Source organism: Babylonia areolata, chromosome 2 (assembly GCF_041734735.1).
Source record: "Babylonia areolata isolate BAREFJ2019XMU chromosome 2, ASM4173473v1, whole genome shotgun sequence".
NCBI lineage: Eukaryota > Metazoa > Mollusca > Gastropoda > Neogastropoda > Buccinidae > Babylonia > Babylonia areolata.
The window spans coordinates 8,118,386-8,146,290 of record NC_134877.1 but is presented as its reverse complement, the minus strand read 5'-3'; the positions used below and the strand labels follow the sequence as shown (position 1 = coordinate 8,146,290).

Here is a 27,905-nt window from a genome sequence, read left to right as displayed (position 1 = left end):
GTCCTTCTGGTTCCCTAATGTAGTAAGTGGTTTGCAAGGCACTGTGAGACAGATAGGCATGTGACTGGATTCGTCTCGGCTGTCAACTTTAAAGAGTGGATTGGATTCAGAAAGAGAGACTTGAGAGAGAGAGAATCTGAGAGACAGATAGAAAATCTGAGAGACAGAGAGAGAGGGAGAATCTGAGAGAGAGACAAGAGTCAGAGAGAGAGAGAATCTGAGAGAGAGAGAGGGAGTGAAAGAGAGAATCTGAGGGAGAGAGAGAGAGATGAGTGAGAGAGACACAGAGAGAGGCAGAGAGGGAGAGAGAGAGAGAGTAAAAGAGAGAATCTGAGGGAGAGAGAGAGAGATGAGTGAGAGAGATACAGAGGCAGAGAGGGAGAATCTGACACAGAGAGAGAGAAGAGAGAGAGAATCTGAGAAACAGAGACAGAGAGAGAGGGAGACAGAGGGATATATATATATATATATATATATATATATATATATATATATATATATATATATATATATATATATAAAGAATCTGAGAGTCAGAGAGAAAGAGAATGAGGGAGTGAGGGAGAGGGAGAGAGAGAGAGAATCTGAGAGACAGAGACGGAGAGAGAGACAGAATCTGCAGGACAGAGAGAGAGAGAGAGAATCTGAGAGACAGAGAGAGAGAGAGAGACAGAGAGAATCTGAGAGAGAGAGAGAGAGAGAGAGAGAGAATCAGAGACAGAGAGAGAGAGAAAGAGAGAGAGAGAGAGAGAATCTGAGAGACAGAGAGAGAAAGAATCAGAGAGAGAGAGAATCTGAGAGACAGGGTCGAGAGAGGGAGAGAGAGAGTCTGAGAGACAGAGAGAGAATCTGAGGGAGGGAGGGAGAGAGAGAGAGAGAATCTGAGAGACAGAGACACACACACACAGAGACAGAGAATCTGAGAGACAGAGAGAGAGAAAGAATGATACACACACACACACACACACACACACACACACACACACACACACACACAGATAGAGAGAGAGAGAGATTATGAGAGAGAGAGACTCTGAGAAAGAGAGAGACAGACAGAGAGAGATAGGATCTGAGAGAGAATCTGAGAGAGAGAGAGAGAAAAAATCTGAGAGACAGAGAGAGAGAGTCTGAGAGAGAGAGTGAGAGAGAGAGAGAGAGATCATCTGAGTGACAGAGAGAGGGAGAGAGGGAAAGAGAATCTGAGAGACAGACAGAGAGAATCTCAGAGTCGCAGAGAGACAGAGATAGAGAGAGAGATAATCTGAAGGACACAAAGAGAGTGACACAGAGAGAGTGAGAGAGAGAGAGAGAGAGAGAGAGAGAGAGAGAGAGAGAGAATCTGAGAGACAGAGAGAAACAGTTATAGAGATAGACAGCGGAGAGAGAGAGAATCTGAGAGACACAGATGAGAAAAAGAGAGTGAGTGAGAGAGAGAGAGAATCTGAGAGACACGGAGATAGAGGGAGAGAGAGAATCTGAGACACACACACACACAGAGAGAGAGAGAGAGAGAGAGAGAAAATCTGAGACACATAGAGAGAGAGAATCTGAGAGAGAGAGAGAGTGAGAGAGAGAGAGAGAGAGAGAGAGAGAGAGAGAATCTGAGAGACACAGATGAGAAAAAGAGAGTGAGAGTGAGAGAGAGAGAGAATCTGAGAGACACAGAGATAGAGGGAGAGAGAGATTCTGAGACACAGAGAGAGAGAGAGAGAGAGAGAGAGAGAGAGAGAGAGAAAATCTGAGACACATAGAGAGAGAGAATCTGAGAGAGAGAGAGAGAGAGAGAGAGAGAGAGAGAGAGAGAGAGAATCTGAGACAGAGACAGAGAGAGAGAATCTGAGAGACACAGAGAGAAAGAAAGAGAGAGAGAGAGAATCTAACAGAGAGAGAGAGAGTGTGTGTGTATGTGTGTGTGAGAGAGACAATCTCACAGAGAGAGAGAATCTAACAGACAGAGAGAGAGTGTGTGTGAGAGAGACAATCTTACAGAGAGAGAGAATCCAACACAGAGAGAGTGTGTGTGTGAGAGAGAGACAATCTCACAGAGAGAGAGAGAGTCTGAGAGACACAGAGAGAGAGAATCTGAGAGACAGACAGAGATAGAGAAAGTGAGAGAGAGTGATAGAGAGAAGAGAGAGAGAGAATCTGAGAGACAGAGAGAGAGAGTTCCCCCGTACATACACTGAGTCGTGATGAGAGCGTCTAAATCCGTGTAATACGACCCGTGTAACTGTTGCGGCACGTATTGTCGCCCATGCATGTATTGTTGCCCGCGACAGTACGTGCAGACCTCGCTGCATGTATTGTCGCCCCGGCATGGATTGTCAACGGCGATAATACGTGCAGCCCTCACTGCATATATTGTCGCCCGGCACATATTGTTGCCGGTGACAACACGTGTAGACCTCACTGCATATAAGAGGTAGACTAAAAGAATCTTGGTAAAAGTCGACTGGGATAAAAGAGGCGACATATCGAGCCACAGGCTCTTCTTCAGACAAATGAAATAAATGAGTGAGTGACAGACAGAAAGATGCATATTCCTGAAATAGGAAAATGTCAAAAAGAAATGATATGAAGAAAGACCACATGAAATGAGTAAACAGGAAAGGGATTCTACCCACACACCCACACCCACAGGTGGTCTCGACACTGCCATGACCACAGACTGAGATACGGGAAGTCATAAACAGGCATGTTACATGGTGGACAGCTCTGTGTTAATTTCACCTTGTAGAACACACACGCGCGCGCGCGCAGCAATTGGTTTGGTCCATCTATTTATATATAGCCAAGCCCTCAGCTGGCTTCAAAAATTGTTTCGCACACGAGCTGTATAGCACTGAGACGCCTTTTTCGCAACTAACATGCCGGTCTTCAACGACTCGTGCAGAATGTGGTGCCATTCGAATTGTAATTGCAAAGCCCCATTTAAACAACTGCTCCTAAAACATCTATTAAATCAAGTCTCTGTATCGTTCGCTACAATATCATATTTGTTGTGCTGCATTTTAAACACACTTTAATCAGTTAGAAGCATGCTTGATTTCAGTTTCATTTAATCGTTCGTTAGTGTAAATATTTCAACTGACATAAGCTTACGTCATTTTGTCTTTCCGTCACATATAATGATACAGTCTACAATTCTGTATGTGACTGCTGTCACAGTTGGAAACTAAAACCACACCACTATTACAGTGTTTGGGATGAGAATAGATCAGGCATTTAGCAGTTACAAAGCCGATTTTCATTGTCCACACGACATTCACTGCACAACTAGCATTGCTTGACTGCTTTGACCAAGGTAAAAGCTGTGTTTCTGACACAAGTACCATATTTAATTAAATATCTCTTTCGTTAGATCAATAAACTACATGTATTATATACTGGCAGAATCGTCTCAATTCCATCTTTAAATCAAATCATTTGTGTTTGCCTACATTAAACTGATTTAACGCAGTTTGTAATTTTTGAGCGACAAGCTCGCTAAAACTGACCTTTTTCAGGTGACTTAAATTAAGACTATAAATTCATCTTAAATAATCAACACTTCATTTTATACTTGTAGCCGGGTTGGCTACAATCTTCGTTGGGCCAGCTTAGCAGACGACTTTTGTGACTCGCCGAAGGTTACTAAGGAAGTTTATAAATCGGTCACAAGTTACCTCCCTTTACAGGGAACCATATGATGATTTTCATCAATTTGTTCAATTATAAACACTTCCTTATAGATTATAGTTTTATGTTATGGGACTTCAGAAAGATCATACTTCTCAACTGTAATGGTATCATTTGGCCAGAAAGCCTATAACTCTTTTAAACTAATATTTATGTGAATGAGTTTTGGCGCGATCTTCGAAATCCACTCAGTTGAAGCATACAAAATACCTTCGTTTTCTATAAATCGATATAGTTGCCGTGGTATTTAGATTGTGCATTAAAATGTAAATGATTAAGCTTCTTCTCGTGTACTACTTTCCGTGTACACCTAAGTTATAGGCATGCGATGGTACGAAATGTCTGACGGCATTTCGGCGCCACAAAACTATCTCTTCTTCAAGCCATTGGAATTCGTCAGTGCCGATTTGAGCAAAATACGTTTTTACAATACCCAGACATTTTTATAGCGTGTCTTGCAGATGTTTGCATTTCTGTTATCAATCTGATTCGTATCATACATGTATAGCAGTGTTGTAGTTGGTTTAAACGAAGTATTTCATTGTCGATCACAAGTGCCAAAAGCACCGCCAAGCGGTGCCGACACGGGAGCTGTCCGTTGAGTTTTCTCTTGAATTTTTACATAAAAAAACCTTTACTCTAGAAGCAGATTCTATAGATGATTTTTATATAGTTGGAAATTCAGGATTGTCAGTTACTTAATTGTTGCAATTATATTACATATCGCGACGTATTAATTGTTGTAATGTACAAAAATGATACATGACTGAACTCGTTAAAAGCTCGTTCATTCAGTGACTCTTTTTGTTTACAGTTTTTAACTACATTATTTTTGTAGAAAATGGTTTAGCTTAAGAAAATGCTCGTCTCTTGTAGTTTTGTGTGATATATAATATGTCTATGTTAGTTCCCCGAGCCGAAAGTCAGAAGCCGCTAAATTTGGTCAAACAAACACAAGCTTGGCCCCTCAAGGCTCGCGGAGGGCCGGTTTCGTGAGTCGCTTCGCAGCGCTGGCTTTGCGGTTCGGCGGAACAGAATATAAGGAGTGAGCAAGTGCCAGACAAACAGAGAACTCTCCTGGTCTGGAAAAAGGAAAGAATAAAAGAAGAAAACCAGCGCACTGCCTTCCCGAGTCTACCTTGCCTGGCTGCAGCTCTCTTCTGCTAACACCTTCTACCTGTCTTCACCTTCTCTAACACCACCTTACCACCCCGTCACAACTGGCGCTGCGAGCAGGACTGGGAGAAGACAGAGAGAAGAGAGTGAAGCAGGTACTTCAAGTCCACGCAGCAGTAACGTCGCCCATCAACATGGCCCAATCCGACTTCCTGCCCAAACTCACGACGTTCTCCGGTGAGGAAACCGGCAGGGAAGTTGATGACTTCATCTGGGAGGCCCGACTGATCCTCCATCTGCAGCCCCTGGATGACGCGACAGCCTCTCTCTGGCTGATCTCAGCCCTTGCAGGCAGAGCTCGCCAGCAGATTGTCAGGCTGCCAGCGACAGAAGTGGACACGCCAGCCAAAATCCTAGCACCACTCGAGGAGAACTGGGGAGAGCAGCGTGACACCACAGACCTTGCCACTGCCTTCTTTACTAGGCAGCAGCAGTCCAAGGAGACGATTGCAGTGTACGCGTCCCATCTTCGGTACCTCTGGACCAAGGTCAACAAGGCTGAAGATGGGATGATGCAGGTGCCAGCGACCATTCTCCGCGACGCCTTCGCCAGAGGTCTTCAGCCAGCTGCACTCAGACGCGATGTCAGGCGCTTCATCAGAAACCACCCTGACACCACCTTCGAGGCGGCGAAGAAGGAGGCCCAGCGATGGCTGAGGGAGGACAGCGACGCTGACGACAGTCACAACGCCACTGTTACCTGCCTACAGGCCCAGCTGGCTACATTGACGGCTGAAGTCAACAGTTTGCGACAACAGCAGCAGCAGTTCCCCATGCCAGCACACCGCTCACATCCTCCAGAACCAGCACATCATCCTCGCCGCTGTGCTGCTGACCGGGCCCCAGACCCTCCACACTGTGTCTGGTGTCAGCGGTCTGGCCACACTGAAGACCAGTGTCGGCACAAGCAGCGCTATATGAAGAATGCCAGGCGACAGAAAGCTGACCACCAGACTCCAATGGCAGTCAACAACCAGTGTGTTGTCACCAAACACACTGGGCAATCTGGGTCTATGCCAGCTGCTCCAGCTCCAAACCAGCGACGCATGAGACGCAGACGCAGACGGAAGCACCACAGCACCACACCTGATGCTGTGATCCCACAGGTGTCGCCTTCACCTGTACTCAACCTCACACAGCTGAGAGGCAGCCAACGACCACCACCTGCTGTCACGCCGACTGACCCGTCCCAACGGTCCTGCCATGTCAACAAAGTGTCAGACTCTGACACTGACACTGACACTGACAGTGGGGTGTGGCTGTTCAGTCCCATGCCAGGGCCCAGGACATCAGCCCTGCAGGCAGCACCAGAGCCGCCTCCACTACCACCAGCTCCCACCCCTAGGCGATCTCTACGCCTGACGACGAAGCCAGTAACATGGTACACATCTGGTGTTCCTTACGTTGGTCAGTGACTGTGCTTAGTTGCTGTCTCACTTGAAATTGGAGGAGACAAGATAGGTTAATGATGGACAATGTGTGGGACTGATTGTTCTCTTGTTTATTTTGTCATTGAGCAGTTGAAATTTTTCGAAGATTGACTTTTTTCCCAAGCAAAGCTGTTGATGCAGGTACTTCATCTTGAGGAATCTTGTTTCAGGTTCTCCCTAGTCAATATGGATGTAAAGCTGATGAAAAGGAAGTGTTTATACAACTATTTTCCCACAGTCAATGTATAACATGCCGATATACATTTCAGACAGTTAACATTGTTGGGACTTATTTTGTTATATTGGGAACACTGTCAATACAACAGCTCCCCTTATAACCTGTACTGGTTTTGAGTTTGGGGGGTTGCATTTTAAATAACGCCCCTCAAGAGCATTTGACTAGAGTCCATCCACTGGATCGTCGTGTGCTTTTTAAGTATATACTGAACTTTAAGGGCTACATTTAAAATGATGCCCCTTTAAGAATTCAGTGTGGGCAAACCGTTTTGCCTTTACGTGGGTTATACATTTTGTGAAAATCTGACTCTGAGGGTTCACGCTCAAGATAACGTCCCTCGAGGGTTACTGATTACTGTTTGAGATTTTAATGGATTTGGCATTTTTCCGATTTTTGCAACTCAGTGTCTTGGGATTTGCACTTAAGATAATGTTTTGTGTGTTCGTTGGTTTGAATGGGTGTATTCGTGCATGATTTAGGCCCCCAGCCCTTTTATGTAGTCATGAAAAGTGCCAGCGAGGACGCTGGTTGTAACAGAGTAGGGGGGGGGGGATGTAGCCGGGTTGGCTACAATCTTCGTTGGGCCAGCTTAGCAGACGACTTTTGTGACTCGCCGAAGGTTACTAAGGAAGTTTGTAAATCGGTCACAAGTTATCTCCCTTTACAGGGAACCATATGATGATTTTCATCAATTTGTTCAATTATAAACACTTCCTTATAGATGAGATTATAGTTTTATGTTATGGGACTTCAGAAAGATCATACTTCTCAACTGTAATGATATCATTTGGCCAGAAAGCCTATAACTCTTTTAAACTAATATTTATGTGAATGAGTTTTGGCGCGATCTTCGAAATCCACTCAGTTGAAGCATACAAAATACCTTCGTTTTCTATAAATCGATATAGTTGCCGTGGAATTTAGATTGTGCATTAAAATGTTAATGATTAAGCTTCTTCTCGTGTACTGCTTTCCGTGTACACCTAAGTTATAGGCATGCGATGGTACGAAATGTCTGACGGCATTTCGGCGCCACAAAACTATCTCTTCTTCAAGCCATTGGAATTCGTCAGTGCCGATTTGAGCAAAATACGTTTTTACAATACCCAGACATTTTTATAGCGTGTCTTGCAGATGTTTGCATTTCTGTTATCAATCTGATTCGTATCATACATGTATAGCAGTGTTGTAGTTGGTTTAAACGAAGTATTTCATTGTCGATCACAAGTGCCAAAAGCACCGCCAAGCGGTGCCGACACGGGAGCTGTCCGTTGAGTTTTCTCTTGAATTTTTACATAAAAAACCTTTACTCTAGAAGCAGATTCTATAGATGATTTTTATATAGTTGGAAATTCAGGATTGTCAGTTACTTAATTGTTGCAATTATATTACATATCGCGACGTATTAATTGTTGTAATGTACAAAAATGATACATGAACTCGTTAAAAGCTCGTTCATTCAGTGACTCTTTTTGTTTACAGTTTTTAACTACATTATTTTTGTAGAAAATGGTTTAGCTTAAGAAAATGCTCGTCTCTTGTAGTTTTGTGTGATATATAATATGTCTATGTTAGTTCCCCGAGCCGAAAGTCAGAAGCCGCTAAATTTGGTCAAACAAACACAAGCTTGGCCCCTCAAGGCTCGCGGAGGGCCGGTTTCGTGAGTCGCTTCGCGGCGCTGGCTTTGCGGTTCGGCGGAACAGAATATAAGGAGTGAGCAAGTGCCAGACAAACAGAGAACTCTCCTGGTCTGGAAAAAGGAAAGAATAAAAGAAGAAAACCAGCGCACTGCCTTCCCGAGTCTACCTTGCCTGGCTGCAGCTCTCTTCTGCTAACACCTTCTACCTGTCTTCACCTTCTCTAACACCACCTTACCACCCCGTCACATACTCTTTAGAAAGTAGGTGTTGAACTGTTTCTTATGCGACCAATCCGACGTAAATCGGTTCAGGAATCATTTAAAAATGTGTCAGTTAACACCTTGTAACAAACACAATTCTAATCAAATTTGGCCTGATTTGAGCCGCAGCACACACTGGCGTCATTGCAGTTCGCTAAACTTGCATAAATAGCCACAGCAGGTGATGACTGGTCACTTTCCGCCTGGCCAGTCACGGGCTAGAGCCTGCTCTCTCTCTCTCTCTCTCTCTCTCTCTCTTTCGCTTGCTGTGTCACATTGGGCACAGAGTGTGTGTTGCCACAACGGTCAGCATCATTGCCATATTGCTGCACTGTCTTCTTGTTCTCTTCTTCTTTTCTTGTAACTATTGTAAAATAAAACAATAGAAAATCCCCTTTTTAATATAATAAACCACTCAAGTTAATGGCTACATATAGGTTCGTGTTTATAACCCATCCACTCTTGACTTTTACGATCTCAAGATCCCGAACCTACTGTGTGAGGGGTTGTGATGTAACTTTTATGACCCAGTGTAGCGTTGTTGCGGAAAAGTTGTGCCCTCAAAGATAACTGACACACACACACACACAAACAGACACACACACACCACACACACACACACACACACACATGCACGCACACTCACACACTGACATACAAACACACCTGCACACATATACCCCCACCTCTACCACCACATACCCATTTTACATAAACACTAATGTACTCCCAAACACACACATGAAATACACGTGCACGCATACACTCACACAAACAAGCACACAGTATACACACACAACAACATAAACATAAACAACAACAACACAAAACTATGATAAGAACAACAACATGACACTTGCCGGCCAAGTGCACTCCAACTGTGCAGTTTTGTTGTTGTTTTTTTTGTTTTTTGGTTGTGGCATATATTGCAGAAGGGCGACAATATGTGCAGGAGGACGACCGGAATAGATGTAGTGAGGGTCTGCGCGTATTGTTGCCGGCGACAATACATGCAGAGGCGACAATACGTGCCGCAACCACTGAGCTGAATGGGACTAATGAGCTCGATGGCTGCAACAGTAACTACAAGGCAGCGAGCCCACACAATATAGCGGGCCCCAACACGCAAGTCGCGCACTGCTGCTCAACTCTGAAGGCGGACGGTTGTAAGAAGAGAACACGTAACACATTGATAATTCCACAACACATCTTTGATCAAGCAGAAAGCATTATCAATCACAACTGTATACATACATGTGTATTTGCCTGTTTTTGGATCTTTTTGAGGGGGATTAACGAGCCGGGGGAGTATCGACACGAGGGAGTATCGACACGGGGGAGTATTGGGCTGACCCCGTTCTGAAGCTACTACTACTTTTATTACTATTACTACTACTACTACTACTACTACTACTATTACTACTACTGTGGTGTTTGCGTCGCAGTTGCTGTTGTAATTGCTGCTTGGTTTGCTTGCTTGTATGATCGAGCCACACGAATTTGAGTGAGTTAGCAGAGGTTTTCATTCTGCACCTTGCTCATTCCGGCATTACGAGATCAAGTGTCTTTTCAGGTCAAAAATTCCCAGACAAAGGAGGATTTCACAACACTACATCACCCTTTCCCTCGGGTGGAAAATGAACTCCCTAAAATAACAAAAGGTATTTTAACTGACATGGACAGTCAACAACCAAAGAAAACTGGGAACCTCACAAGGCAAACAAAAGAACTGCAACTCTTACGGTCACTGAAAACTTGGGCTGAATCTCACAAGGCAAACAAAAGAACTATAACTGTCATTCTCTCTCTCTCTCTCTCTCTCTCTCTCTCTCCTCTGTAGAAAGGAGAAGAAAAGTCCAACATATTCAACTAGAGATGGCCCCACAGCTGAGGGTCTTGCAAGGGAAAAAATTACATTAACACTGGAATGTGAAGAGAACAGAAACAACGTATCAACAGGCACCTGAAAAGAAAAATACAAAAAAAATATATATATAGTTCAAATACTATGGGGATCTTTCCAACGTTTATGGTGTTGACTGACGGGTATCTACACTCGCTGGACAAAGTCAAGGTCAAAATCATCCAGATGCCTTGGTTTGCGCACCTCGCATCCAGAGCTCAGCAGACTGAGAGTGGGTGCTCGGAGCAGTGTGCGCACGAGGAATGGTCTGGCTCCACTGTCTTTGGGCTCAGCCTTGTCTTTCTCAATTTCAGCTGGCCCTGGGGGAAGGTTTGCAGAAGCTGCTGTTCCTGGTCATCAGTGCGCTGGGAACCTCACTGAGCAGTCATCATGCTTCCCTTCTTGCTGACGACAACAAATGGTCGTAGGGGGAGTCAGTCTTGGTCAAGTTGGGTGTGAGTTCTTCAGGAGTACGGGATCGCAGACAGCGATGGGGGAGGGATTGGCATATGCCTTGTCCGCGTACAGCTTCATGCGCTTTTTGCTATGCGTCCCTGATGCGCATGGCACTGTCATCCTGGCGTTCAGATGGCAACAACACTACAGCTACTACTACTTTAAGTGTGTGTGGATTCAGAATTTCAGAATCAAATTTAATGTCAAATATACCGTGAGAGAGAGAGAGAGAGAGAGAGAGTGTGTGTGTGTTTCGACAGAATTCTACGACAGAATCATCAGTAAAATGATATATGTTGGCCGTGTAAAGGAAGAAGAAGAAGTTTATGAATCTGTGAACTGGGAATTTCTGGCGGAACTTCATTTTCAGAACTCCAGTGCGAAAGAGTAAACATGACAACTAACAAGAGGCGTCAAAATGGCGGACAACCAGGAAGCCCTATTTCACAGAAAAGTACAAGCTCGCTTAGCTGATCGATACTTGGATGCTCTTGAATTGGGTGAGTTTTGTGAATATTTGCAAAGGTAAACTGTGTGTATAACAAAATTTACTTTAGCGAAATATCGCAGTGTAACCCACCCCTAATCACAAAACAACACGAATGCACGCTAACACAGGTAAACAAACGCAATCACACACACACACTGAACAGAACAGAACATTGTGGCATTGTGATTGTCACGATTTTAAAGTGCTGTGTTTTAGAATCCAAATGTGTAATACCATAGTTGCTTGTTTCTTTTTTGTTACCTTTTGCCCCGCCAGTAACCAGCAAACATATGTTGACTAACTTGTTGCAGTTATTCTGCTACAGCAATAACTAAATAGAACACTTACATAGATTGAGAAAAACATTCTGTTAGTGTTATTAGTAAAAGTTAATCTTATGTAATGTAGTGTTTGTTCATTTTGACAACATGAGCAGCTGTCTTCAGCAGTGCTCTTCTTCCTGTAATGTCCATTCAGTTATTGCTGACCTTTACTGACAATTAGGGGACTGGACAGCACTTATTTTTTCTTCCTTTATTTTAATAAATATTTTTATTCGAGTTTAACATTACTTAAGACATACAGACATAAAAAAATAACATTTGTAATTATTGAAAAACCAGGAAAACAACATAGCATTATTTACACTGATTATTCACCAAAATCAAATAATGGAAAAGCTTTGTATATGGTCCAAAATTAAAATAAAAAAAAAGGCATCAAATGTTGAACTCTTGCCAGGTTGTCAGATGAAAACTTGTCCATTGACTTAAAGAACAGGTATGTGAGAGCTTTTCCATCTGAAAGGGAAAAAAAAGTGTGTGTCAGTTGGGTGTGACTACTGCAGAAAAGCCTCAGAGCCCATTCCTGAGATTGTGCAAATTCAGAGAGAAAATGGGGGAGGGGGAAGGGTGTGAAACTTAGGTATGATGTCGCCAACATCAGCTGTCAGTGCAGCGATGCTACTGCCAATGTATTTGACGGTAAAAAAAGAAAGAAAAACTACTCCAGCACGCTTCATCCATCCTGATTATGAAAGGCCCTTTTCTTCTCTGTTCTGTGTTGGTGGAACTAACTCTTGTGCCAAACATTGTGCATTACTTAGATTGGCTGAAAGTCATTTCTGAGTCGTTTTGATGAAATCTAGTGTGCTTTGAATTGTTTTTAACAACACCAACAAACAAATGCACTTTGAATTGAAAACAACAGAACATTTTTTTACTTCTCTCCTCAGGACCACGGATGCAGTGTTCTCATGATCTGAAGTGCCAATATATATTTTTCACACTTAAGGAGTTTTAACAGGGGACAAGTGTGTGACACACAACACACACACACACACACACACACACACACACACACACACAATCTTTGTCCCTGTCTAGCCACTAAGGCCATTTGTCACTTTATGCAACAAAAAACCGCAACATTTGACAACAATTTTTTGTGTTGATATAACATCAGCAAATGATGCGATGATACACTTGATGGCTGCAGTTTGTATATATATATATTTGTGGCTGTGTTATGAACCAAGTGGTTTATCATAAAAGGGGTATGGTACAAAAGAATTACTAATGATGATTGACTGAAATAAAGGATAGACAAGAGAATCCCCGCGCACAGGCCAGGAACATATAGAGGCCAGTCACAAAATGGTTTTTCTATTGTTTTATTTGCAATAGTTATAAGAAGATATAAGAGATGAAAAGAAGAAGATAAGATGAGGAGAAGAGGAAAACAAGGATGAGGAGAAGAAGAAGAAAACTAAGAGAAGAAGAAAACAGTGCAAGCGATACATAGTGAGACACTGTCCGTTGGGGCCACAACACACACTGTGGGTGACAACAGTCAGTAGTCAGCTAGCTGGCTATCACTGCAAACGGGCTCAGGTGAAAGTGACCAGAGATCACCCACTCCATCAATTTATGCAAGTTAAGCGGACTGCAAAGATAATCGTGTGTGCTGTGTTTATTTCAAGGTGTTCAGTAATAGATTTCTAAATGATTTCTAAATGATTCCTGAACCGATTTATGTCGGATTGGTCGCAAAAGAAAGAGCTCAACGCCTACTTTCTAATAAGTATAAAATGAAGTATTGATTATTTATGATGAATTTATAATCTTAATTTAAGTCACCTGAAAATGGTCAGTTTTAACAAGCTCATCGTGGAAAATTACAAACTGCGTTAAATCAGTTTAACGTAGGCAAACATAAATGGAACAGATTTAAAGATGGAATTGCGATGATTCTGCCAGTATATAATACTTGCAGTTTACTGATCTGACAAAAGAGATATTAATTATTAAATACGGTACAGCAGAAACACAGATTCCAGCTCAACCAATGACGTACAGCGAACTGGTTGGAGTGGTTGTGTGCCGAGAAGCACAAAATGACGTAAGCTTAGCATCAGTTGAAATCTTTAGACTGACGAACGATTAGACTGAAATCAAGCATGCTTTTTACTGAATAAAGTGTATGTGTAAGCACAACAGATATAATATTATAGTGAATGATACAGAGACTTGATTTGATAGGTGTTTAGAGAATAGGTTTACAATGGGCTTTGCACTCAAACCGGGAATGGCGTCACACATCCTGCATGAGTCATTGTAGACCGGCTGTTAGTTGCAAAAAAAAGCGTCTGCTATAGTTCAGTGTGTGAAACAGTTTCTGAAGCCTGAGCTGAATGCTGTGTGTGTGTGTGAGTGTGTGAAACAGTTTGTGTGTGTGTGTGTGTGTATGTGTGTGTGCACGAATACAATACTGGAAACACTTTAGGGTCATCAGGGTGAAAAATCAAAAGTAATGTAAAAGCAATGCAAAACTTATTTTCAAGAGTTTAGATATACAGTCGAAGCTGCTTATGAAGAATTGCTTGGGACATTAAAAATTGCTTCGGTAAATAACAAATTTCTATCAGGCTGCTTCGCTATATCTGGCATGTCATGTTTATTTCTCTCTCTCTCTCTCTCTCTCTCTCTCTCTCTCTCTCTGTTTTCTTTTCTCTTTCTTTAAAAATACATTATTTCAGTTGGGCTTGGGATATGCTTGGTACAACCAAGGTGTTGGACATGGAGCCGCCTTTATTTCATCGTTAAAACACAGACTGACAGACAGTTTCATCCAAGACTGGAACAGTTCAGTAATGAATAAGGACATTTAAGATACTTACAGATTGTTCAAAAGTGATTTTGAATGTGAAAAATATTTTGAATTCATGAATATAAGATGTTTTTGGGACTGTCTTTTGAAACTACAAATTGGTGTGTTACCAATTAAAGGATGCAGGTGACGTAGGTCCCTCAACTTAAATTCCAGTTTAATTACACATAGATACTTAACCATGTGGCGTGGGGTTGGCGTTGCTGAGAGAGACAGAGGTAGAGGGTCCAGACTGATCGCGAATCGATTGCGATCGTGCCTTAATTTTAGCCCGATCTCCCAATCGAGCTACATAATTGTGCGACCTGTTTGAAGACATAATTGGACACAAAACAGAAACGCCAAAGAATCGATAGACAGCTAGAAAATGCGAAAAACTTAGCTGTATGAAGTGCACAGGAACAGGTGTCGAGATGGCTGCTGGAAAAAGAGGGCGCTAGCCAGGGGGACAAAGGGGACGTTACATACTTCCGGGAGGTTATCAGCCGTAGTTCTCTCATTTTCTCCGCATAGGCGGATAGTAGTTTGCACAGGACAGGAATGTCAGACCCCTGCCGGAGTCTGCACTAGTTGGGTCACGGTAAGTATGTTATTTAAACGTAATTTTAGATAGAAAATTTCCTTTTAATTACACATACTTAACCATGACCCATGGCAGCCATTATGACTCCTGTTCCTGTGCTTTCCATACGGCTAAGTTTTTTTTCGTATTTTCTGTCTGTCTGTCGATTCTCTGGCGTTCTTGTTTTTTGTCAAATTTTGTCTTGAACCAGGTCACATAATTATATGGTTCGATTGGGAGATCGGGCTAAAATTAAGGCACAATCGCAATCGATTCGCGGACACTCTGGGCCCTCTATTTCTGGCCCTCTCAACAACGCCAAACCGTCGCCTCCTCCACTTCCTTCGCTTCCTCCGGTCGACTCCAGACCTTCACCACCTCCTGCACCCTCTCCAGCGACTTCTAGGGGTACGTTACCCCATACTCAGGTCAGTGGTGCCATTGATGCTTTCCTTTTTCAATTTGCGAACGAACTCGACGCGATCCACGTTTCTCGGCCCTGCCAGTCGGCAGGACACCCGAGTCGATCTCCTTTATCACTTTTCCCATGTCAACAATGGAATGTGCCATAATCCCTTTGGGAAAACAACACCATACACTGGCTTTGGATCCGCACGATAGACTGGGCCCTATGTGCGATGCGTCCATGGTGGCGGCCGTGACATTGGCTCACGCGCCCCCCATGCGGCATGCCTCTTCCGTCTCGGATCCTATGGTGACTGAGGCGCTTAAGGATGCCCTCCCCAGGGGTAGGGAGGAAGGTGGACCACTAGGGGACACACTTGCCCATGTGTGTGCACCCTCCCCTTGTCCGATTTTACGATCCAAGGGAGACAACTCCTGCTTCGGCACCATTGCTGGTGACCGCCGCAGTTACTTCCCTTTACCGGCACGGCCCCTTGCCAACAGTGCGGGTGCGTGCATGGCCCCTTCAAGCTTTGCGGTGATGACCCCATCTGCCACACCGCCAGTCGCTGCTGTTTCCCATCCACTAATGGCGTCTCAGCAAGCTGCTCAACCAAACAACCAGCAACCCATTGTGAACTTGCTGCAGCAATTATGCACTGGTGCCACACCCAGCGCCTGCTCCACCCCATGCCCACAGAGCAGATGCGTGCACAGCCCATTGAACTTCGGCAGTGCCGTTTTTTTCTGCCCCACTGCATATCTTCACTGTTACCCAGACTAATATCGGCAATTCCACGTCGGAGTGCCTCTTGATAACTCGATCCTGCCACTCGGCAGTGCTTGGGCCAATCTTGTCTATCCCTTTATCCATCAACACACAACAGTTGAACGTCGGTCCTCTCGCAGGAACTATTTGCGCGATTGGACCGCCGTTCACCTACAGGGGGATGCACATCCCACGGCAAGCGGATGGACTTGCCACCCCCTCCTCCACGACGCCCATAACACTGGTTACGGCGCCATCATGCCACATGTCCCGACCGTCTCGCGTCCGATGGCGACCGATTCGGGTAGGGATGCCCACGGCACAAAGGGACATTATAATTATTCCCCTTGCGGCCGTATTCACCTGTATCGGTTACGGTGGCATCGAACCACGGACTCCCACACGCAGCATGACACTCCTCCCTCTACAGCGAGGAAACGTCACACCAGGGGATATGTGCTTTAAAGACACCATCCTTTTCGCCGAATATCGGTGCCAAGGGAGGCAATTCTGCATTTGTAACTGACACAGCACATCACTCCTGCCCCCCGTGCTGTCCACCAACGATGTTTCTTCAATTTCTCATTGGGTCCTGATGCCCATTCATGGACTTTACACAACTTTGCACAGCAACTGCACCTTTCTTGCTGTTTCTCAGGCTATTGGCGACTGAACTTTTGGGTTCTTCATCCCCCCACACAGGCACACGGCCCTCTGCAGGCAACCAGTCCTATTACCATTCTCTTCCTGTTATACACAATAACAGGAAATAAATCACAATATTTCCCCTTCTATCCTTTTGATTTGTTATCACAATCAGCAATCACGAAATATATATATATATATATATATATATATACACACACACACACACACAAACAAACAAACAAAAATTACACACACACATATATATATATATATATATATATATATATATATATATATATACACACACATATACATATATATCTATGAGATATCTTGCTACATTTATACACATTTCCACTTTCACTTACAGATGTATACTTATCCCTCTGTATACATGTGTGTGTGCTTATGGGATAGGTTCAGACGACTTCCATATTAACATGTACAATTATATTTCTATCTCTATTCATTGACATCTATTCATTGAGATTCCCTATATAGCAATATAGGCACACTAGTGTTTGCGGCATTCTGTTCTCAATGCCCAGAACTCTCTGCGTCTACGTACTGGCACTTTATTCATATGTGTACGTACATCTCATATATAGGTGCATACACAGATTCCTTTCCATTACTGATTATGCACACTTACCCATTTACTTGGGTATATCTGTGCACGCTACATGTAGGCTTATACAGCTGCTTATTTCTTGTGTCTCGATCTCTTGTCATTGGCATATTTCTGACATCATCACTTGAGTTGATGGAAGTTTATAATCCCTTTGCTCATATATGTATTCATTTTCATAAATCCATCCCTACCTTGCTTTCGGAGGACAACTGCACTCACAGACAAAACTGCCTCATTCACGCCTGAATGTATTGCTCCTTCACATTTTAGTAGTGGCTGGTCCTTAGGGACCCACACACACTCCCTTCCCACCCACAGGGCTAAGAATGCCCTCTCTTGGTGCAAGGAAGGACAAGGCAACCCAACTCATTTGCCTGCAACAATCACCCATAGGGTTGGAGATGCCCTAACTTGGCACAAGGAGGGATGAGGCAGTCCAACTTAGAGGTGCCACCCCGGACACACATGCCCTTCATTCCTTCCATGTTTGTAAGGCATCCCTTCTTCCCTCCCTTGCCTACAACAACCCTTGGTTTGCACCACTGTGGTTGTGACAACAGCTCCACACAGGCCCCGCATCCTAGCCAGCCTTCCCATGAAGGGGTGTCTGTCTTTGCCTTCCAAGTTTTAGTGGACCCAAAAACTGCCCACTGGGCAGGAGACAATCACCATAAGCCCATCTCTTCCACTCCTCTCTAGTAGCAGAAGGCCTGGGTCATAATTGTTTTCCTCTACATTTGGGAGAAAGGCATATTGACAAGGACGGATGCGTCTCACAATGCACAACGAACCGTCCATTAGCCACAGGGGTGTACCTTTCTGCCCACTCATACCAGCACAGCAGATGCCGCATTCAAGCACATCAGTTTGCCCCATCACCTTGCTTGAACAGAGATCCAGCATCAGCGTCTCAAACAATTGGTGTTTGAAAGCACTTTCTGCACTTGGTCTTCCCTGCCCGGTCCTTTCAGCCTCAATACACAACCACTGCTGTGGTTACAGATGGACATTCCTTCTCAAGCACTGTCTTTCCAATGAGACTCTTCCAGGGGTTTCTAGCCTAGGCAGGCTGTCCCATCATGGAGCCCCAGCCTTCAGTCAAGGGCCTGTCAGAGGATGACTTTGTTGTCACTTCGGAAGCAAGCACCATGTCTTTCAGACACACGGTTGCACCACAAGACCCCATCAACTCTTCCCGGCTTCCTTACATTGCAACATAACCTGCATGGGGAACACCTTCGTCCCTGAAGCACACAGCAGCTGTTTCCTGATTTACCCATGCTGATTGGTGTCCTCCAAGGAACAATATATGATAATCAGTCATGTACGACAGTCACCATCAGAACAGCAGAGGAGGCAACTGCTGTCCCGACTATTCGGGCTGGAATTCGATTATACAATTTATAGTAGAGAGTGGTTTGCCCAAGTTGCATCCCTGGTCCCTTGATCAAGAGGGCCTTAGGACTCATCATTGGGACGGATCCCAAAGGCTAGTTAGGCCCAAGGCTACAGCCCACCTACCAGTGCAATTTGACTTCCAGTCTGAGAGACATAGTCATTCATGAAAGACTAAGCTGCAAACGATTTCCCTTTGCAATTAAGAAACCACTGATAATACAGCTCTCACTTTGCAGTTGGCCATACTGAAACGTATGTCAGATCAGTGATTTGATGTAAATAGCCAGTACAACACATCTTGAGCCACTTACCTCCCTGCCCCGCCCCGCTCCATCCCAGACTCAGTGCACACCACACACAGCCAGAGGCCTGTCATGGATCCGGTCCCCTTTCTCACTAAAGAACCTTCAGCAAAAAATTTTCCCCATGGAAACCCTCTTCCATTAGGAATTCCACCACAGAATGAGACTCAGTGACCTGTGGGCACATGAAATGCACTTTCACAGCCTAACCCAACCCAGCCATTGACTGCCGACAACTTTCTGCAGGTTGCTCCAACATGCCACACTCAGGTAGAGAAGCCACCAAGCCTTCCGTATGCCCCTTCGTGATGGTACCTACCTGGGCAATTACACAACCCTGTCCCAGAGGCACCAGGGACATCAAGTCTTTTGTTGCCAAATGTTTGCCATTCTATGCATAGGCAACATACCAGTGCTGTCATTTTTTGGCAGCGACAAAAAAGTGGTGGGGGGAGCGCCTATCGCCTGTCAGCTCGCATGGAGGAGCTCTACAGATCTGGCTGTCATGCCTAAGGCAAGCCCAACACGGCGACCTACCTCTGTCTCGTGCCACAGTTTCCTTCAAACACAAAAATCACTTCCACTATCGGCCCACATCTGATGTGGAATCATTAGATCAAACCACATGTGCACCTCCTTGCACTGACGCTCAACTGCGCTCAAATGAGACAACCCTATAAGGGTATGTGTTTCCTTCCCTTCCTTTGATTCGAAGGGCTCTCAATAGAGCGTGGATTCTACCCACGGACCTGATTTTCTTTGCGCTACATTTATCAGCACAGCTGTGGTCCACAGACCTCCCCCACAGTACAGCTGCGGACCTCTGTCTTCTTTGCCCGCACCAATATCCTTAGGTGGCACAGTACACTCTACTTTCGTCAAATTCTACTTGAGGGACATCTATCGCTTTAGGGATGATTGCTCATCAACTTCTACCAGAGAGACGTTGCACGCCTGCGGGATGATGGCTCAAGAAGCATCACTTTTGTGGTAGTTGCACAACAGGCCATCACAGCACACAGACAGTAGAACAGGCAAGCCCTCCACCTTGTCGCACTATTCTGCACTAGTTGGGTCACGGTTAAGTATGTGTAATTATAAGGAAATTTTCTATCTAAAATTATGTTTAAATAACATACTTACCATGACCCAAATTTAAGACCCTCCCGTCCTCCCCGCTTCCTGTTCTCCCCGCTCGCTGCGCTGGTTATGGCATATTGCCATCAAAAGAGGGCGCTAGCCAGCGGGACAAAGGGGAGGTTACCTACTTCCGGGAGGTTATCGGCCGTAGTTTTGTTTTCTCCGCATAGGCGGATAGTAGTTTGCACAGGACAGGAATGTCAGACCCCTGCCGGAGTCTGCACTAGTTGGGTCACGGTAAGTATGTTATTTAAACGTAATTTTAGATAGAAAATTTCCTTTATTTATGCATAGTCTGTAAAGTTGATGAATCCAAACACCATTTTATTTATGTGTGTCCCTCATATACCACTACCAGTATTAGAAACAACTACTTACCAGGTATTACCCAAGATTACACTGAAATATTGAAACATAGATCTATTGAAAAAAGAAGAAAGTTGAGTATGTGTCTTTTCTATGCTCTTCATCACAGACAACAGTTTGCAGATCTATATATAATTTGACCTTAATTAAGAATGATTCGGTTTAATTATTCAAGTTACTACTCAATTGACATGATATGCATACCTAAGATATACACTCTTTTTGCCAGAGATCCTTTCCTATGGGCTGATGGCCGCCATAAGGAATAACATTTGTTCTTGTTCTTGTTCTCTCTCTTTCTCTCTGTCTCTCTCTTTCTTTCACACACGTGCACTCAAACACACACACACACAGACACACACACACACACACACACACACATACATCACACATACACGCCCGCATTCATGGGCAGTAATCAAGCTGATTATATAATGAAAATGATGTAAAAAAAAACATTCTTTCCAAAACATGGCTGTAAATTAATGTAAACAGATCATATAGGACTATATTGCAATTTGAAGGCTTAGAAACCGATGATAAGTAAAACCGGCGAACAAAATTCACTGTGATATTCTGAAGACATCAGAAGAAAAGATTGTCAGAAGAAATCAAACAGCGCCATGATTTGAAGGGGGGAGGGGGAAAGGAGATTTCTGCACTGTTCATTTACTGTTTCACACTGTTGGGTCATTGGAGTATGCACTGGTATGGAATGAAAACAATTAACTTAAGTAAATGATTTTTAAGTCTGCTGCACTGCAGAGCATTTTTTTTCTTGTCACAGCTTGACAAGAAATCACAATAACTAAAAATAAATAGTGTTCTGAATAAGGTCTTCAAAAGAAAATGATAATTTTGACTTTTCTGCATCAACTTTTCTTTCAGCTTCTTGAATAATTTCAAATTTTTGCATTCGCGACAGACTTAAGATGTGCAGACTCGATGAAGAAATGGCCTACGAAATGAAAGCCTGACACCCTAATTCCCCTTCACCCCATCCTTGTCCCTCTATAATGTCCCATCCATCTACAGTCACTGAACCTTTGACCCCACAAGAGTTGATCACTCTGTTTCAACGGTCACAGGCACTCGCTTATCAGGACATTAGAGTACGATTTTATTGCTTATGAATTACAGAGTAACGTTTACGATACAACAAACATACAGTAAAAAATACTGTGAACTTTTTTTTATCTACCTACATGTATGTGAAGCTGTAATGAGTGGGTGGGATGGGGCCTGCTGTCACGGTTGTGGGTATCACCATTGTCATGATGTCTTCGTGCTTCAGTCACCACCAGCCTGCCCTTGGAGTAGTAGGTATGTTTTCCTTCCTGGTGGAGCTGCGCCATGGTGTCCCTCTGCTGTCTGGTCAGGTCTACTGCCACACGTAAGAGTCAGTGGTCCGCATCCAGTTTTTGCCTCATGACTCTCATGTAGTCTCTCCATCTGTGGAACTTCACCATGACTGGGCGTAATCTGTTGGGGTTGGCAGATGGTGAGCCAAGCCGATGTGCACGGTCAATATCATTTTCAGTCCACTGTTTCTGAGCGAAATATTAATTCAGGTACTGGATCACTCTCTCCACACACCTCTCATGAGTCTCACCTTCTTCAGGCATGCCATGCAACAACAGGTTAGATTGCCTGGAGAAGCGTTCCCACCTGCCAACTTCCTCCTCCAGTTGTCTTAGTCGGGAGTCAAGATATTTCTGACCTTCTGTTACATGGTGAAGCTGCACATCAGTCTTCTGCAAAGATGTCCATGATCTGGAGCGTCATCACAGCATCGTGGAGATGAATAAGCTGATCCTGGAAACAGTCATACTTCTCGTTGATATTGTCCTCAAGACATTGAAGTTTACTGATTAACTGAGAACACGTAGGCCTATCGTGCATCATTTCAAGCAATTTGTTCAGTTTGGTTTCCATCCGTTCCGATTGTTTGAACTGGTTGTCAGCAGGGGTCCCCTGTGAATTCTCCATGGAACCAGGCCCTGGATTGGACTCAACTTGCCCAGACAACAGCAGCAGGAATCGCTGATCTGGCGGTGGGTGTAATGACAGGCTATCAGTCAGAAGGAAAGGTGCTGTCGTGAAAGGAAATGGTTGCTGGTCCGGCCAATAGATTCCATGATTCGGTATGATACCTTTCTTCACACACAAAGACTTGTCAATTGTACACAGCTCATGAACTCCTGTGAACACTGAACTGTAAAGGCAGAACGGGGCACTGTATGTGATCAGTGTGATGATAAACGCTGTGATTTCCAGCCCGTTGTGAACTTTGCTGTTGAAAGGTTCACGGTTTGCACAGGAACTTTTTCAGCTTGCTTTCTTCAACAATAAGTTTGACAACTTCGGTGCAAATGCACCGATCGTGTTTCTGTATGATGCAATGTTGTTGCCCATTATGAAGGAAATAAAGATTCACAGTTTGTGAACAAAATACAGAAAATTGATATATGAAACTTACATCATTGTGTCCAGCATGTCGCCACCTTTCAGCACATATGAGAATTAATTAGACACAGATGATCCTGCAGGAGTAATTAAGAAAAAATGCTCTCCGATCAACAGCTGTTTTGAAAAAGCTGCTTCCACTTACGTGAACTTGAACTCACCCCCATGACCTGATGCGCAGCAACTGTGTGAAGACTATTTTGGATGAAGCAGTGTTTTTAATTGAAAATGATGTCAGTCAAGCACTTGCTAAATTTAATGAATGTTTCGTATACACTGGTGAATGCATGAAGAAAACAATACATGTTGGGGGCGAAAAGAGGAAAGCATGGTTTGATCTTGAATGCAAACAGAGTACAACACTTTTGCATCAGCAGCGGCAACAGTTGGGTAAATGTCACCTGGATACTGACAGATTAGCTGATTGCGAGAAAAGGAAACAATACAAAGAGCTATTTAAAATATAAAAAGAAATTGCACAAAGATAGCATTCTGTGTGATTTACAAGATAATTCAAACGATGCAAGAAAGCTCTGGGATACGGTTCATTCAGTGAGACCACGATCCTCTATGCAAAGTGCAGTAACAAGCAATGAATGGTTTGAACACTTTAATAATGTCTTTAATGTCTCAAACATAAGTGAAGATCATGGTGGTGACTGTAATGATGGTAACAATATAAATCATAATGAAGAACATGATGATTCACCCAATGGTCAGATTTTTTAATTATCTATTTGATCATGGTCTGTTTCCTGATGAATGGTCATTGTCAGTTATTCAGCCTTTGCACAAAAAGGGAGACATGAGTATACCTGATAATTATCGAGGGATCTTGCTTCTTAACATTTGTAGTAAACTGTACAGTTTTGTGTTAAATAAGTGTATTTCAAACTGGATTGGTGAAAATATTATTGGTGATGAGCAAGCTGGATTCAGGAAAGGTTACTGTACAGCAGATCATATCTTTACTCTTTTTACTATGGTACAGAAACAGCTTGTGAGATAACAGAAAACTGTATGTAGCATTTATAGATTTTCGCAAAGCATTTGACACTGTATGTAGAGGAAAGTAATGGGCCATCTTGTGTAAGAATGGGCTGCATGGTAAGATACGGAATGCTTTAAAGTCAATGTATTCTGTTGTAAAAACAAGAGTATGTGTTGGTGGTGATTTAACAGACGCTTTTTTTATGCCCACAAGGCTTGAAACAAGGAGAAGTATATTCACCAGTCTTATTTTCTTTGTTTATAAATGAGTTAACAAAGAATATAATTGAGTTTGGTAGCCACGATGTTCAATTAACACCAGATTGATACATATTCTGATTCTGTTATATGCTGATGATATTGTGCTAATATCTGACACTATAATTGGTCTCCAGACACAGTTAAATATATGTCTGACAGCTACAAGTCTTGATCTTATTGTAAATATGGATAAATCCAAGGTTGTTATTTTCCATAATGGTGGTTATCATGCCATGAGAGAAAAATGTTTTTCTTTTATGGAAATAGATGAAAATTGTAAATATGTACAAATACCTTGGTATGTTTTTGTCGACAAAATTGAGTTTTGCACACACTGTGTCTGACCTTGCAGAAAAGGCCAAGAAAGGAACCATAGCAATCATTAGGATATTGTGGTCGATTGGTGAGCATTCGACAGTTATCTTTTTAAAGCTCTTTGATTGCCAAATACAGCCAATCTTGACATATGGTGCTGAAATCTGGGGATGACACAAAACCAAGACCTAATCAAAAGAGTTCACTTGTTTGCTTTGAAACGATTCATGGGAGTAAATAATAAATCTCCAAAACACTTAATATATGGGGAAACGGGAAGATACCCTTTGGATATTGCAACACATGTAAAATGTGTGAAATTCTGGTTACGAATTGCACAGATGGAAAACAGTAGATATCCAAAGAAAGCTTTTGATATGCTTCTGAATCTGCAGAACCAGAATTATGTGACTTGGGTTTGTAAAGTTAGAAATCTTTTATACAGATTTGGTTTTGGAGAAGTTTGGGAATCTGAGGGGGTTGGTAACTCGGAAATGTTTCTAATGGCTTTCAAACAGAGACTTATCGACTGTTTTAAACAAGATTGGCATGCAAGTTTAGAGTCGCATACATTCTGTGATGTCTGCGCCTCTTATAAGCATTCTTTTTCATCAAGTTGTAACTGTCCTTTTTGTGTCAATGTCCCAGAAACAGAACTTCACTTTTTGTTAACATGCTATAAATACAAAACAATCCGGAAGGAGCTGATACCAGGAATGTTCTATAGACAACCATCCATGTTTAAACTTGCACTTCTGTTTGCTAATGTAAATGAAAGAATTGTTTGTAATCTATCCCTTTTTGTATTCAAAGTGTTAAAAATTAGACATAATGTGTGAATGTGATTTTATGTCGATGAATATATTCATATTTTTTTCATACTATGCTCACTCTATTGTATGGGCAAATGGCCTGACAATTAAACTATCCTGTATGTGAAGCCATGTAAGAAAATGAAACAAGCTGAGGGTTATGCAGCAATTCAAACTCATATAAACTTGTGATTTCTATTTAGAGCAACTCATAGAAACCTACATTTCATGTATCTATGCAGACACTCCTCCATCTCCCTAGAATAGCCAGAAGCATCCAAACTGTTCAAACTGATTTGGAAAAATGGAGGTCCTGGTCCAAGCCGCCTCAAACACAACCAAGCCCCAGTCAGCCATTACCACTGACAGAGTCCAACTGAAGTGTGTGGAGAGCTTCAACAAGTTCAAGTATCTGGGCAGCAGTCTCTCTACAGATGGATATCTGGATAAGGAAATCACATCCAGGATCCAAAAAGCCAGCCAGGCCCTTGGAAGATTGAGAGTGAAGGTTCTCCAGCAGAAAGGCATAAGACTGTCCACAAAGCTAAAGATCTACAAAGCCATAGTCCTTTCTTCACTACTGTACGGATGTGAAACATGGACCCTGTATCAATGGCACATCAAGCAGCTAGAGCAGCTCCATATGAGATCACAGTGCATGATCGTGTCCATTCACTGGCAGGACAATGTCACAAACCAAGAGGTGTTGGACAAAGCTGGCTTGGCAAGCATCAAGTCATTGTTGCTGAAGGCTCAGCTATGCTGGACTGGTCATGTCATCAGAATGGATGACAGCAGACTGTGTCTCACCGTTGCAAGGGACAGATGACACAGGGTCTCGTCCTCCTCAGGCCAGTGTCTAGACCACCTGTGGGCACCAGCTTCCATCTTTGGGCTGTGGAGTCACATGTGCTGTCATCAATGAGTACACAGACCTCGTCATAATCAGCTCCTGATGGACTGCCAAGAATCCAATTCACACCGCACCCTCATGCAAAACATGCTCAATTGCACTGCAGTTGTAAAACCTGACGAGTAAATCACATTTAAACACAGAATGATAAACCAACATCTATAACTGACAAAAAACGTCCAGCCAAACACCAAAGCACGTTCAAACACACACACACACACACACACACACACATACACACACACAAACTTTTCCCATTCAAAACACCACTCTCACCACACACAACACACACCACCATACCCAACCAATGAACTTTCCACATACAATACCCAACACCAATAGTATTATCACAAAACTTAAAACAATATTACAATACCTAAAACAAAACCCAATACTTGAAACTGGTCACATAAATCACAATGCTGAGTTAATACTTAAATTGACATCTAAAATCACAATACTTGAAACCAGTCTCACCCCCTCCACAAAAAAAACACCTCAGCACCAAACTAGAATATTTAAAACTAATCACAGTACTTAAAACAAATCCCAATACGAAATTAAATATCTAGTTAAAACATTCAAAATGTTCAAAATCAATCTTGTACATTACAACGCCCAAACAAAACCCAGTTACTACACCTCAAAATCAGTCCCACTCTTCCCTCCTTCCCTCCACACAAAACCTCAACAACACCCACAGAAAACAGAAACAAGCACACACCCACACTATAACAGGTATCAGGAATCAATTAAAGGCAGTTTTAAACAGATGAGTCTTGAGGTTGGTTTTGAAGGTGGAAATGGACTGGGAGTGTCTCAATTCATATGGCAAGGAATTCCACTGGATGGTGTCGGTGAATGCAAAGAATCTTTGACCGAAGACTTAGTTTTAACAGAGGAAATTTGGAAAATATGACTGTCTGATGATTAACATAGTTGTCTTCTTGGAATATAAGCAGTGATCAGATCAGAAAGATAGTTTGGTGAAGAACCAGTGAAAGCGTGAAAGCAATATGTGGAGAGATTACATTCAATCCTGAACTGTATCGACAACCAGTGGAGTTGTTTCAGAAGAGGCCAAAGTACGGTCACTCTTAGGGCTGGGCATTTCAAAACAAGGTGGGTAGCTGAGTTTTGTACTTTCTGCAGTTTATTAATAATACACTGTTGTAAACCAGCAAGCAGAGAATTACAGTAATCCAGCTTTGAGAAGACAAATGCACTAATGAGAGTTTTGGTTGCATCAACAGACAGGAAGTGACGAATGGAAGAAATGCAGCGAAGTTCTATGTAAGCTGACTTACAGACAATAGAAACATGCTTGTCCATGGACATATCATATATCTCAGAGAGTGACACCAAGATTCTTTGCATGATCTGTGAAGGGGATGTGGGTCTGATCCACACATATAGTAGTGGGTGCTGTGTCTTGAAAAAATGATCTTTTAAACTTTAAATTCTTTAATCTATATCTTTTAATTGTAG

At 43.0% G+C, this 27,905-nt stretch overlaps 1 protein-coding gene across 1 annotated transcript in view; it reads left to right on the top strand.

Annotated features, from left to right (window-relative positions):
* Positions 1-11,141: 11,141 nt before the first annotated feature.
* The window catches only part of LOC143297236 (transmembrane protein 128-like), a 42,090-nt gene continuing 25,326 nt past the window's right edge, over positions 11,142-27,905 (top strand). Inside the window, exon 1 of the mRNA XM_076609477.1 lies at positions 11,142-11,281. Coding sequence (XP_076465592.1) covers positions 11,200-11,281 — 82 coding nt within the window. The 5' untranslated portion in view covers positions 11,142-11,199. The remainder of the gene's footprint in view (positions 11,282-27,905) is intronic.